Here is a 10,518-nt window from a genome sequence, read left to right on the forward strand (position 1 = left end):
AGCAGACCAATATGCCATTATTGTATAAATTTCACATTTTATTTATCCGTTCATCTATTGATAGATATCAACAAGGCTGCTTCCGAGATAGTTATAATGAGGTGTGCTGCTATAAACACAGGCATGTAAGTAACAGAAACCTATTCCCACAATTCTGGAGGCCGGAAGTCCAAAATCCAAGTGTCTGCAGGGCTGTACTCCCTTTGAAGGTCTGGACGCCTTTCTCCCCTGGCTTCAGGGTGACCCTCAGTGCACAGTGCTCCCTGGCTTGGGGCAGCGTCGTGGTCTTCCCTCCTTGTCATCTGTGGCTTCTCCCCTCACGAGTCTGTGTCACCTCCCTGCAGGACCTCAGTCACATTGGGTGAATGGCCCAAGATCCCCCAGTGTGACTCACCTTAGCTGTTTACATCTGCAAGGACCCAGCTGCTAAATAAGGTCATGCTGAAAAACTGGGGATTAGGATTTCAACATGTTCCCCCCAGAACAATGCCTAACAGATAAAAGAGAATAATGTATAGCAAGGTTATTTGGTACTAGCCCTACTTGGAGCCCAAAGAAGCCTTGCTTGCTGCTGAACCCATTCCTTAGCCTAACGTGCAGTTTGATGGAACACTTCACCAGCAGGGTTTAAATGGCTAATGTGAAAATTTGTATCAACACTTTTACCAATGGCGTAGGTGTTTATGTATAAGCTATTATGTTATTCTCAATTTGTTTCATTTTGGTTTTGGTACTGAGAATTGAACTCAGGACCTTGCACTTGCCAAGCAGGTCCTTATGCCGCTGAGCTATCTCCGCCGCCCTATGTATGTGTTGAATGATTGATGCATACACGAGTGATTGGAATTCTCATGTGAAATCACAGCAACTTTCCTCTCAAGATTGTAAAGTGCATGCAGTCAGTCAGCTCTGAAGAAAGAGTTCGGGTATCAGGGCTGTGTCTCCTTCAGGCCAAGGCATCAGCCGGAACATCGGCCAGGATGCCTTTGCTTGGCTGGGTCCATACGTAGAAAAAGAAGAACTGTCTCCAAGACTCCATTTTTCAAGATTATTTTCAAACTGACTAATACAGTTCCGAATGAAAATATACACTAATGACTTTTAAAAAAACACAATGAATAGTTAAATTTTTTAAAACTCATCACAATAAAAACACAGCCATTAATGCCCCTGTAAGCAAGGGGCATTTTTCAAACTCCGGGACTATGCTTTGTGTGTGCTTCGCTTCCAGTGCGCTTCCTCCATTGCGCTTGCCACTTTCCGAAGCAGCAGTTCTGGCAGTCCACTTCCATGAATGTCCTTACCAAATGTGGTCAAAACTAGAGTGAGTGCTGCTGCCGAGTGCTACCCAACAGGAAAGCAGGCTTATAAAAACAGTGGTGTCTTCACCCGCCAAATCCTCCACCTGTGGCACCATGTGGCTTCTGGCTCTTCTCTGAAGTCAAAATGACCATGAAAGGGAAACACTGTGAGTCAGTTTGGGACATCAAGGCAGGCAGGAGAGCACAGCTAACGGCCCTCCCCCAGGGGGCTTACCTAACTACTGCCGAAAGAGGCAAGAATGACAGAACCAGTGCATTCACAGCCAGAGGGACTGCTTTGCGGGGAACTGATGGCACTGCACCTTTGGCTACAATAGTTTACAATAGTTTTTTTACATCTACTTAGTAAATCCTCTGAGTCCTTTCAGTGGCTTCATAAAGCAGGCTCTACCATGTTCCCACCGTTTGTTAGGAGAGGTCGCGCAGCTTGGACGTTAGTGTGCTGGACACGGTGTTAGGCTGCCTGAATTCAGATCCTGTCCCCACCACCTCCCTGGTGAATGTTTTATTAAATGGAAGCGTCTGGCTCATGAACAAGCAGCTAGAATTAGAGTGCCATGATATTTTTATGTTATTTTTCAATAGTGCTCCTTCTGCCTTTGATCTTCTTAGTGTTTCCTGGCAGCAGGAGAATAGAAATTTTACCTTTGCTACCGCATCCCTTTGGTATATGTTGGGTGGTCAGTTTGCATGCTACAGAAAGGAAACAGGATACTTACACACTTGGCCATATTCTGAAACCTCACCCTCTGTTCAAATAAGCTTGTAAGGCTGTCCTTTCATTTTGTGCAGTGCTGATTTTAGCTGATAAATACAAAGCCTCATGCAGTGCAAGAATCACGAATCGGCTCCTTCTTTTCTCCTAGGTGAAGATGCCAGATGTGGAGTTTTTTGTTAATCTGGGAGACTGGCCTTTGGAGAAGAAGAAATCCAGCTCAAATATCCACCCGATCTTTTCCTGGTGTGGCTCCACAGATTCCAGGGATATCGTCATGCCGACCTATGACTTGACCGACTCTGTTCTGGAAACTATGGGCCGGTGAGTGCGCTTTGTTCTCTGTGGTGAGTGTTTCTCCACCCACCTTTGTGGTGTGAGGAGAGGACAGGAAGGCCCACTGCACTTTCTGTTTTCCAGAGTCAGTCTGGACATGATGTCTGTGCAGGCCAACACGGGCCCGCCCTGGGAAAGAAAGAATGCCACGGCCCTCTGGAGAGGCCGAGACAGCCGCAAAGAGCGACTGGAGCTGGTGAAGCTCAGCAGGAAGCACCCAGAGCTCATCGACGCTGCCTTCACCAACTTTTTCTTCTTTAAACATGATGAGAGCCTGTATGGGCCCATCGTGAAACACATCTCATTTTTCGATTTCTTCAAGGTATGACAGCAGCAGCAGCCTGAGTCTTCTGCTTTCCCACTTGGTGCCAAAATCACACCTTGCAGCAGGGAACTAGATCGAAACCTGTAAGTTACAGAGGACAGGAGAGATGGGCATCAACCGTAGTGAGCACGGAGGTGTGGAGATCCTGGGCAGCTGTCCTCAGACTCAGCCCTGACGTTGAATATGCGTGGGATGCATTTGGGGCGGCAAGAAGTGTAATTCCTCCTCCATCTAACTTAAGATAAGCTGCTATCTGCTCAGCTCCATTTTTAGTAATACATGCATTCCCGTCATTTTATAGTTAATTTCTCCCCTGAACCACAGCCTTATGACATATGTCTTTTGGCAGGCTGCCTGTGGAGGGCTGACTGGAAACCCATCCGGCTGTCCTGCCTGGGAATTCTGGGGAAGAAGGGCAGTTTGCAGCCCCACAGTGGGGGTTGCTCTTCTTTCTGAGGAAGTGGTCCGTCTTCCCAATGACTCCCCTTCCTCAGGAGATGGGCACTGCCCTGTCCTCTCAACCTCTGGGTGGTTTCTGAAGTCCCATGGGTAGTGAGGAAAATAAGCAAAAGTTAGTGATCCATCCCGTGGCTGGGGGAAGGCCAGGAATTAGCGAGCTGCATCTGCCTAGATTTTCTTCAGCTGCGTTCCGTGGAAGTAGCCAGAATTCAAGAATACCATAACCAAACAAAAGGGAGAGATGCTAGCGAGATAGCTCAATGGACTGAGTGCCTGCTTAGGCAAGCACAGGGACCAGGATTCAGTCCCCTTGCTGTGCCTGCCCTGCCCCTGGGCACACTGAGCCAGCAGCAGAGACAAAGCATTAGGGCACACACCTGTAGTCCCAGCCCTGAGGAGGCCGAAAGCAGGATGATCAGTGCAAATCCCACTAGTGAGACCCTGTAGCAAATACATTTTTAAAAGGCCATAAATTGTTTTATATATTCAGGTTTTTGTTTATTTGTTTGTTTTGCAGAAGGGGAACTGAACCAGGGCCTTCACATTGAGCTACATACTCAGAGCTTATTTATTTATTTATTTATTTAGTATTTTGAGTCAGGGTCCAAGTCACCAAGTTGACTAGGCTCTGCTTCAACTTGGCATCCTCTTCCCTAAGCCTTCCAGAGTGCTGAGATTACATATGCCACCACAACTACCGTAGCCCAAAGACTTTTTAGAAAAAATGATTACAGCTAAAGAGAGTTCTTTAGTAGCCAGCCCTTCATGGGGGTGGTGTTCCATCATGCCTTGGCTTTTCCTGCCTGTTGAATTTTCTACAACTAAGGCTGTTATTGATTATCACCAGTCTATGAATATTTTAGCTTGTAGATGTTCTTGCCTAGAGCTTGCTAATTTCCTTTAACACATGTTTGACCATCTGCTGTTTAAAAATACAGTTAACTTGGTGTAGAATGTGGCATCATTAGATCCACATGTGTAATCAATAAACAAGTAAAGGGCAGTGGCTGGGGTGTGATCCCTGGTGTGCTGGCCAGCCCTGTCCCTGGGACGTTCTGAGACTGGGTGTGGTAGTGCATGCCTCTAATCCCAGCACTTGGGAGACTGAAAACAGGAGGATCACTACAAGTCCGATCTGTGTAGTGAGACCCTGTAGACCCTGTCCTAAATACAGAAACAAAAATAAAATTTAAAAAAAGCAAAGCAATTTCAGAGTCACAGATGTTGTAGCTTAGGACTCTGTCTTGTCTTATTTACTGCTTCGGGCATTAGATTCTTACCTCCCTTGTGAAATTTAAGACCGTGTCAAAGTGGACACTCCAGGGGCTGGGGATATGACTCAGTGGTAGAGCGCTTGCCTTGTATACACAAGGCCTGCGCTTAATCTCCAGCACCAGAAAAATAAACAAAAAACGAAAGAAATCAAAATGGATACCCAGCTCTACACCTGCACACTGTCCTCAGCCTTGCTAAAAGGCGAAGGCAGGAGCCAATATGTTTTTAATCTAAGGATGGCAGATTTTTTTTTAATAATAATTTTGTTTTGTTTTGTTTTAATTTTTATTTATTTATATGTGTGTGTGTGTGTGTGTGTGTGTGTGGCCAGCTCAGCCCACCAGGGGGCGGGCTGGCTGGCATGTGGTGCTGGGGGATTGAACCGCGGTCCCTGTGCATTGCGAAGCTTGTTCCAAGTAGGTGCTTTAGACCACTGAGCCATCTCACCAGCCCAGGATGGCAGATTAATGTGTAGAACAGGCAGGAGAAAATAGAGTAGAAAAAGAAAGGATTTAATAGAGAATTCTTCTCTTCTACTGTTCGGCAGCATAAGTATCAAATAAATATTGATGGCACTGTAGCAGCGTATCGCCTGCCATATCTACTGGTGGGCGACAGCGTCGTGCTGAAGCAGGACTCCATCTACTACGAGCACTTTTACAATGAGCTACAGCCCTGGAAACACTACATCCCAGTTAAAAGCAACCTGAGCGACCTGCTGGAGCAACTCCAGTGGGCCAAAGATCATGACGAAGAGGTAAGGCTGGTCTCCTAGAAGGCTTGTTCCCACCCGTAGCCCGATGCCACAGGCGCTTTTGAAGTACCTTGTGCTCAGCACATGCTGGGGTACTCTTTCCCCTTCATGGAAGCTGCCTGTTCGTGGACAGCACAATAGCACCTCCTGGGGGAACACAGCCATTGCTGCCTGCATTCACTGTCCACAGTGCACGGGTGAAGCAAAATCTGCACGTGGCCTTGGTTATGCCTTTTTTTTTTTTTTTTTTTCTGAACCACAAGCCCGACCTGTAGTAGCAATGTGAAAGCTAAGAGGGCCTTTGCAGTAGGAGGTGTCACTAAGCCCGCCATGGAGTCCTGTGAGGGATCACAGCAACAAGCTACAAGGTTGTCATGCTGAGAACCGTGAGCGCAGGGCACTAAGATGGCTTCACATTTGTTTACAGAGCGATTGCTGCCTCGCCTGGTGTGCATCTTCTCTCTCCCTCTCCACAAGAGGCCTGATTCTAGGACACCCAGTATAACTTCTCCGACTTTCGGGTCCTGAAAATCTGCCCTTGATTCGGGCAGCCTTGCTGCTCAGAGTTCCCTTTGCAGTATGGGACCACCCTGAAGGGTGCGCCTCCTGCTGCTGACGCGCAGTGAATGCGCTGTGACCTTCTGCTGCATGTGTCTGCCTGGGAGAGAATGTGCACCATTAAAAGATTTTCAAAACTTCCCCTAGGCAAAGAAGATTGCCAAAGCAGGGCAAGAATATGCAAGAAATAATCTCATGGGTGATGACATATTCTGTTATTATTTCAAACTCTTCCAGGTCAGTATTTGTCAAATACTCTTATTCAATGTGTTACTAGCAAATAATATTTCATTTAACAATTTCTTTTTTTTTCTGCCTCCTATTAACTATTCACCACTTTATTTTTTTTTAATTTTTAAAAGAATACCAACTAGTAAGAAAAAAAGCATTATAAACAACACAAAATTTCATTAAACAGGTAATAGGAAGGTTATATCATATTGAAATTTCTGGCACAGGAAGACGCTAATTTTACCTGGTGATAAAACCCATGTTATTTAAAATACTAAGTTTCAGCGGCCATAGGGATCACTTAACAATTTCTAAAAGTATGTTTATGTAAAAAGATACTTGCACCTCTTCAGGTGAAAATTATGGATAGATATTAAGTAATAATAAGAAATAGCTCAATGGCATAGGCATCTGCCTGGCAGGCACAAGGTCCCAAGTTTGGTTCCTGGTACCAAAAAAAAGAAGTAGCTGAAAATCAAAGATAAGATGATGAGGGGCTGGGTAGATGGCTCAGTGGAATAAGGGCTTCCCTGGCAAGCGGAAGGACCTGAGTTCAATCCCCAGTTCTGCCAAAAAAAAAAAAAATGATAAATGTTACAATATCAAGGAAAACATATTTAAATTAGAGCAGTGTGGTATTTGATTAGAAAATTGGCCTCCAATCCGACAAAGTTACAGAATTTATTTTCCTATTATAGTGCTGCTGTCTTAACTTTTGCTTTGTTTCTGATTTTTGCTTTTGTTTTTATTTCTGAAGACCATACAATGGGTGTTTGGACCACTCTTCCCAGCCCCAGATTTTTCTTGAAAATTATCTTCATAGGCCCAGCATTGAGTAATTGTAATCAAAGTACAACTGCTAGCCGGGGAGATAGCCCAACAGTCTAAGCGCCTGCGTGGCAAGCGCAAGGACCCTGATTCATTCCCCAGTACCACGTGCTGTGCCGGCCCCGCACCAAGGTGGCCACCGAAACCAGTTCTAATCCCAGTGCTAGGGAGGCTGAAACAGGAGGATCACTATGAATCTGAGCTGCATAGTGAGACCCTGGACCAAATAAATAAATAATTTTTTAAAAGTACAGCTGCCATTTTAGAAGTATTGTTTTAAAAAGCACAAAAGAAAATAAATTATTCACTGCACTGCAGATCGCAGTTGGTCTATTTCTGGTCTGTTCTGGCCGTTCCAATTTTGTCCCCTTCCCTAGGAGATGATAAAGGTGCATTGTGTTGACTGTACATGAGTGAGCTAGGAGACTCACTGTGCCAATTTCTAAAGATCCACTGGTTAGTGTTCACTTATCGTGCTAAGTTTTAGCGTTAGTGCTTAGCATAGTGTCTCACAGTGTCTGTCCCAGACCAAAAACACAGTATAAGTGAAGGTGATGGTAGAGGCTTCTGTAAGCCACCACGGGGAAGGCAGGAATAGTCTCCGTCCTCAGATCCTCATTGTGGGTAAGATGGTGCGCAAAATTACTTTCAGTAAAGAAGCAAAAGGTTGTAAAATAAATAAATGATGCAGCCACGTAAGTCTGAGGTAGAGTCCTAAGAGGTCTGTTAGGGAGAGACAAGAGTCAAGGAATAGCCAGGACTTGGACTCTTGCTGGGTGTTCACGGGAGTGCTCATAGAGGACTCTGCACATAATAGATACCTGGTCAGTGAATTCAGCGTGTTTCCTTGGCCAATGTGCTTAAAGTCTCACAGAAGGAATTCTTCTCTCCGGCTGCTCTCCAGGAGTATGCCAGCCTGCAGGTCAGCGAGCCCCAGATCCGAGAGGGCATGAAGAAGGTGGAAGCACAGACTGAAGATGACCTCTTCCCGTGCTCGTGCCACAGGAGACAGGTAACGGAGCTGACCTCAGCAGAGAGCGTGCTAGTGCCGGGCCGAGTGTGCGCTCATTTTTCTGCTCTCAGTATTCAGTCAGATAATGAACCTGAGCTCCTGCTGAGGCCTCCGAGCAACCCAGTCTGCCAGAGAGAAGGATGTAGTAGGAGATAACGGTGCACAGAAAGGGTGCTCGCTTGCAGGGAGGTGGGAAGGCTGTGGCTCCAGGCGAAGCTAATGGAAGCCCTTTTTAAAATGTGAGTTCCAGTCATGTGGCCTTTGAAGAGAAGTTTACAGCTGAAAAGGATTTTCACGTGGGCCAGTTCCCCAGGAGATAGCTTTGGCCACTTTCATCATCCCTGTACACAGAGGGAAAAAAATGCACAGTGATGAGTGTCCATGTCATCAGAGTATTCATCTCAAGGCAATCCCTGGTGCTGTCGCTACATGACGTCTTCATTTGTAACAGGCAGATTTGCATCCATACTGGTGAGGTTAAAAAGGACTTCAGACACCATGCAGCCAGTTCTTTATTTTAGGGTTAATAGAACTGAAGCGAGAAAAGATTTCAGCCTAAAATCACCTAGCAAAGTAAAAACCAGTCTCTCCTGGTCTGATTGTGTGTGCATCTTTGTATATGGGAAACTAGTGTGGTGGGGTAATGTTTTAACTAGTTTGTTTGAAGGAATATAGATGTACAAACTGGGGGGGGGTGGCACGCACGTGCATGCGCATGTGCAAATTGCTGGCTTGACATTATTTTAGGCAACACTATCCTGTTGCTGAATCAATAAACTCTGCTCAGGGTATCATAGCCAAAGATGAGAAGCAGATTCCACAGCACTTCACAAGAGCATTTAAAGGAGAGAGGCTACTACAGGCCTCAGCAGTGTGTCAGAACCAGCCTATATGAGCTTACTAGTTATTCAGTATTCAGGAATTGTGTACATTAAAGAAGGCTTTTGGTAGCTTGGAATGAGCCAGATGGGAATGTTTATACTGTGACAGGCAGCACACGCTAAAGATGAGACTGTGGATTCTTCAGAGTGTCTTTGTCTTTTTTGGACATCCGACCTGTCAGCAGCTCTTTGACCTTGGAATGGTCCATCACCAGTGCTGACTCCTGTAGTGCCACAAGGCCAAAAACATCACAGAAAGCCAGTGAAGAAACAGGAATTGCAACCACAAGGTCCCCTGTGCTAAGTTCCTCATTGGGCATCACACTATTTGGTGCCATAGTATTTAGCTATAAAAGTCTATACAGCTTTGTTGCTCCACTGCTATTTATTTTTTAATTGTCATCTAAGTGATTGAGAGGAATTACCAAGTCGGTATCTTCCACTGATTGGTGAAAGTTAGGGAAAGGACAGGAGCCTTGTTTGTTTCTTGTTCTTTGTGCACTGCAGCCCTTTGCTGATAATGTTGGAAACACAACCTGGCAGCTGTTTGGCTTTCCCCTGGGTAGTCCCGTGAAACACACCAAGACTTTACCAACAAGTCTTTGTGATCTTGCAGAGAGATAGTTTTGGGCCCTGAAAGCATCTAGCAACATTTTGGCTGTTCTTCCCCTCCTCTTATCTTTAGACAAAAATTACTGACAAGTGTAAGCTTTCAGGACTCATATCTTCCCGATGACTAAGTGCTTTGCTTCTTTGTTGCAGACCAAAGATGAACTCTGACTCACAGAATACTTTCCGTTCAAATAATGGTGCTCTCAAGACTCTTCTTGGCTGAAAAGAAGAATATTTTTCAAGTATTAGTTGTACAGATGATATAAAATCTGTGAGATCGTTTGCATTATGAAGACATTTCTGCTTATGCAGTATTTCCATGACTATCCTCAAAAGCACATTTTTAGAATTTTATAATAAAATCACATTTATTTTAAAAGCCTGTATTGTGCAGATTATTGGCTGTATTTGGACTGTGGGGCAGGAGAAGAGAAGGACTCCGAGTCCTTTGCCAAGCTTGCCCTTGACCTGCCTGCTTCCCTTGCAGTGCCAAGCGGCAAACTCCAGTCTCCTTGAAGCCTAGGAGACTTTTGGCTGTTTACTCAGTGACAAGAAGCCTTATTCTACCTGGTACATCCTATGGCGCCTCTGCCTCTGCCTTGAGTAAAGTCTCTCGCTGCTGCCTACTGTGAGCCCGGAGATCTGACCCAACCAAACCTGTCACAGTTCCCTCTATGCCTGTCTGCTTGCCACCCTCGATTTTGCTTTTCCCTTACTCTGGGGTGCCAGAACCTGCTCTTCACCCAGGTCAGATGCACCCTTCAATCCTTGCTGCGGGGATTGGCCATCCTGTCCTCCAGACCTCTCTCTCTCTACGTGCGTTACCTCGTGCTCATTCTTACGTTCCCTCTGGTCATTGTCCCTGGGTTGTCTCTTCTTCATCATATCTAAGGCAACTTGACTTTTCTTCTCTGTGTTTCTGGGACCTTTTGTATGCCTACAACTAAAAGACTCACGATGCTAAGGGAGTCAATGAATGAGTGAAAAGCACTTTGAAATGAGGTTAAAGAGTTAAAAAGGAACCAAAAATCCCAACACAAATCCCTTGCAAAAAGTTTTTACCAAAACATCTCCTTGGGGCCGGGGAAATGGCTCAGTAGGATGAGCGCTTGACTGGCAAACGCAAGGATCTGAGTTCAATCCCCAGTTCTGGAAAAAAAAAAAAAAAAAATCTCCTTTTCATTCATCTTCCAGTTAATCTTTTATAATG

At 45.3% G+C, this 10,518-nt stretch overlaps 1 protein-coding gene across 1 annotated transcript; it reads left to right on the plus strand.

Moving 5' to 3' along the window:
- LOC101574492 (KDEL motif-containing protein 1) lies at positions 1 to 9,681 on the plus strand. The gene is made up of 7 exons (XM_023715221.1): positions 1 to 125; positions 2,189 to 2,361; positions 2,458 to 2,695; positions 4,980 to 5,189; positions 5,892 to 5,981; positions 7,708 to 7,815; positions 9,459 to 9,681. The coding sequence occupies exons 1-7, from the start codon at positions 12 to 14 to the stop codon at positions 9,474 to 9,476; spliced, it is 951 nt and encodes a 316-aa protein (XP_023570989.1). The 5' UTR covers positions 1 to 11; the 3' UTR covers positions 9,477 to 9,681.
- Positions 9,682 to 10,518: the final 837 nt, after the last annotated feature.

This window comes from Octodon degus, unplaced genomic scaffold (genome assembly GCF_000260255.1).
Source record: "Octodon degus isolate 3935 unplaced genomic scaffold, OctDeg1.0 scaffold00039, whole genome shotgun sequence".
Taxonomy (NCBI): domain Eukaryota; kingdom Metazoa; phylum Chordata; class Mammalia; order Rodentia; family Octodontidae; genus Octodon; species Octodon degus.

What these genes read in the sequence shown, in the direction of transcription:
- LOC101574492 (XM_023715221.1), top strand. Translation starts at nt 12, where the DNA reads ATGCCATTATTGTATAAATTTCACATTTTATTTATCCGTTCATCTATT. An exon ending in CCAAAGATCATGACGAAGAG is followed by an intron (nt 5,190 to 5,891) that starts GTAAGGCTGGTC and finishes AACTTCCCCTAG; the next exon opens with GCAAAGAAGATTGCCAAAGC. An exon ending in ATTATTTCAAACTCTTCCAG is followed by an intron (nt 5,982 to 7,707) that starts GTCAGTATTTGT and finishes GCTGCTCTCCAG; the next exon opens with GAGTATGCCAGCCTGCAGGT.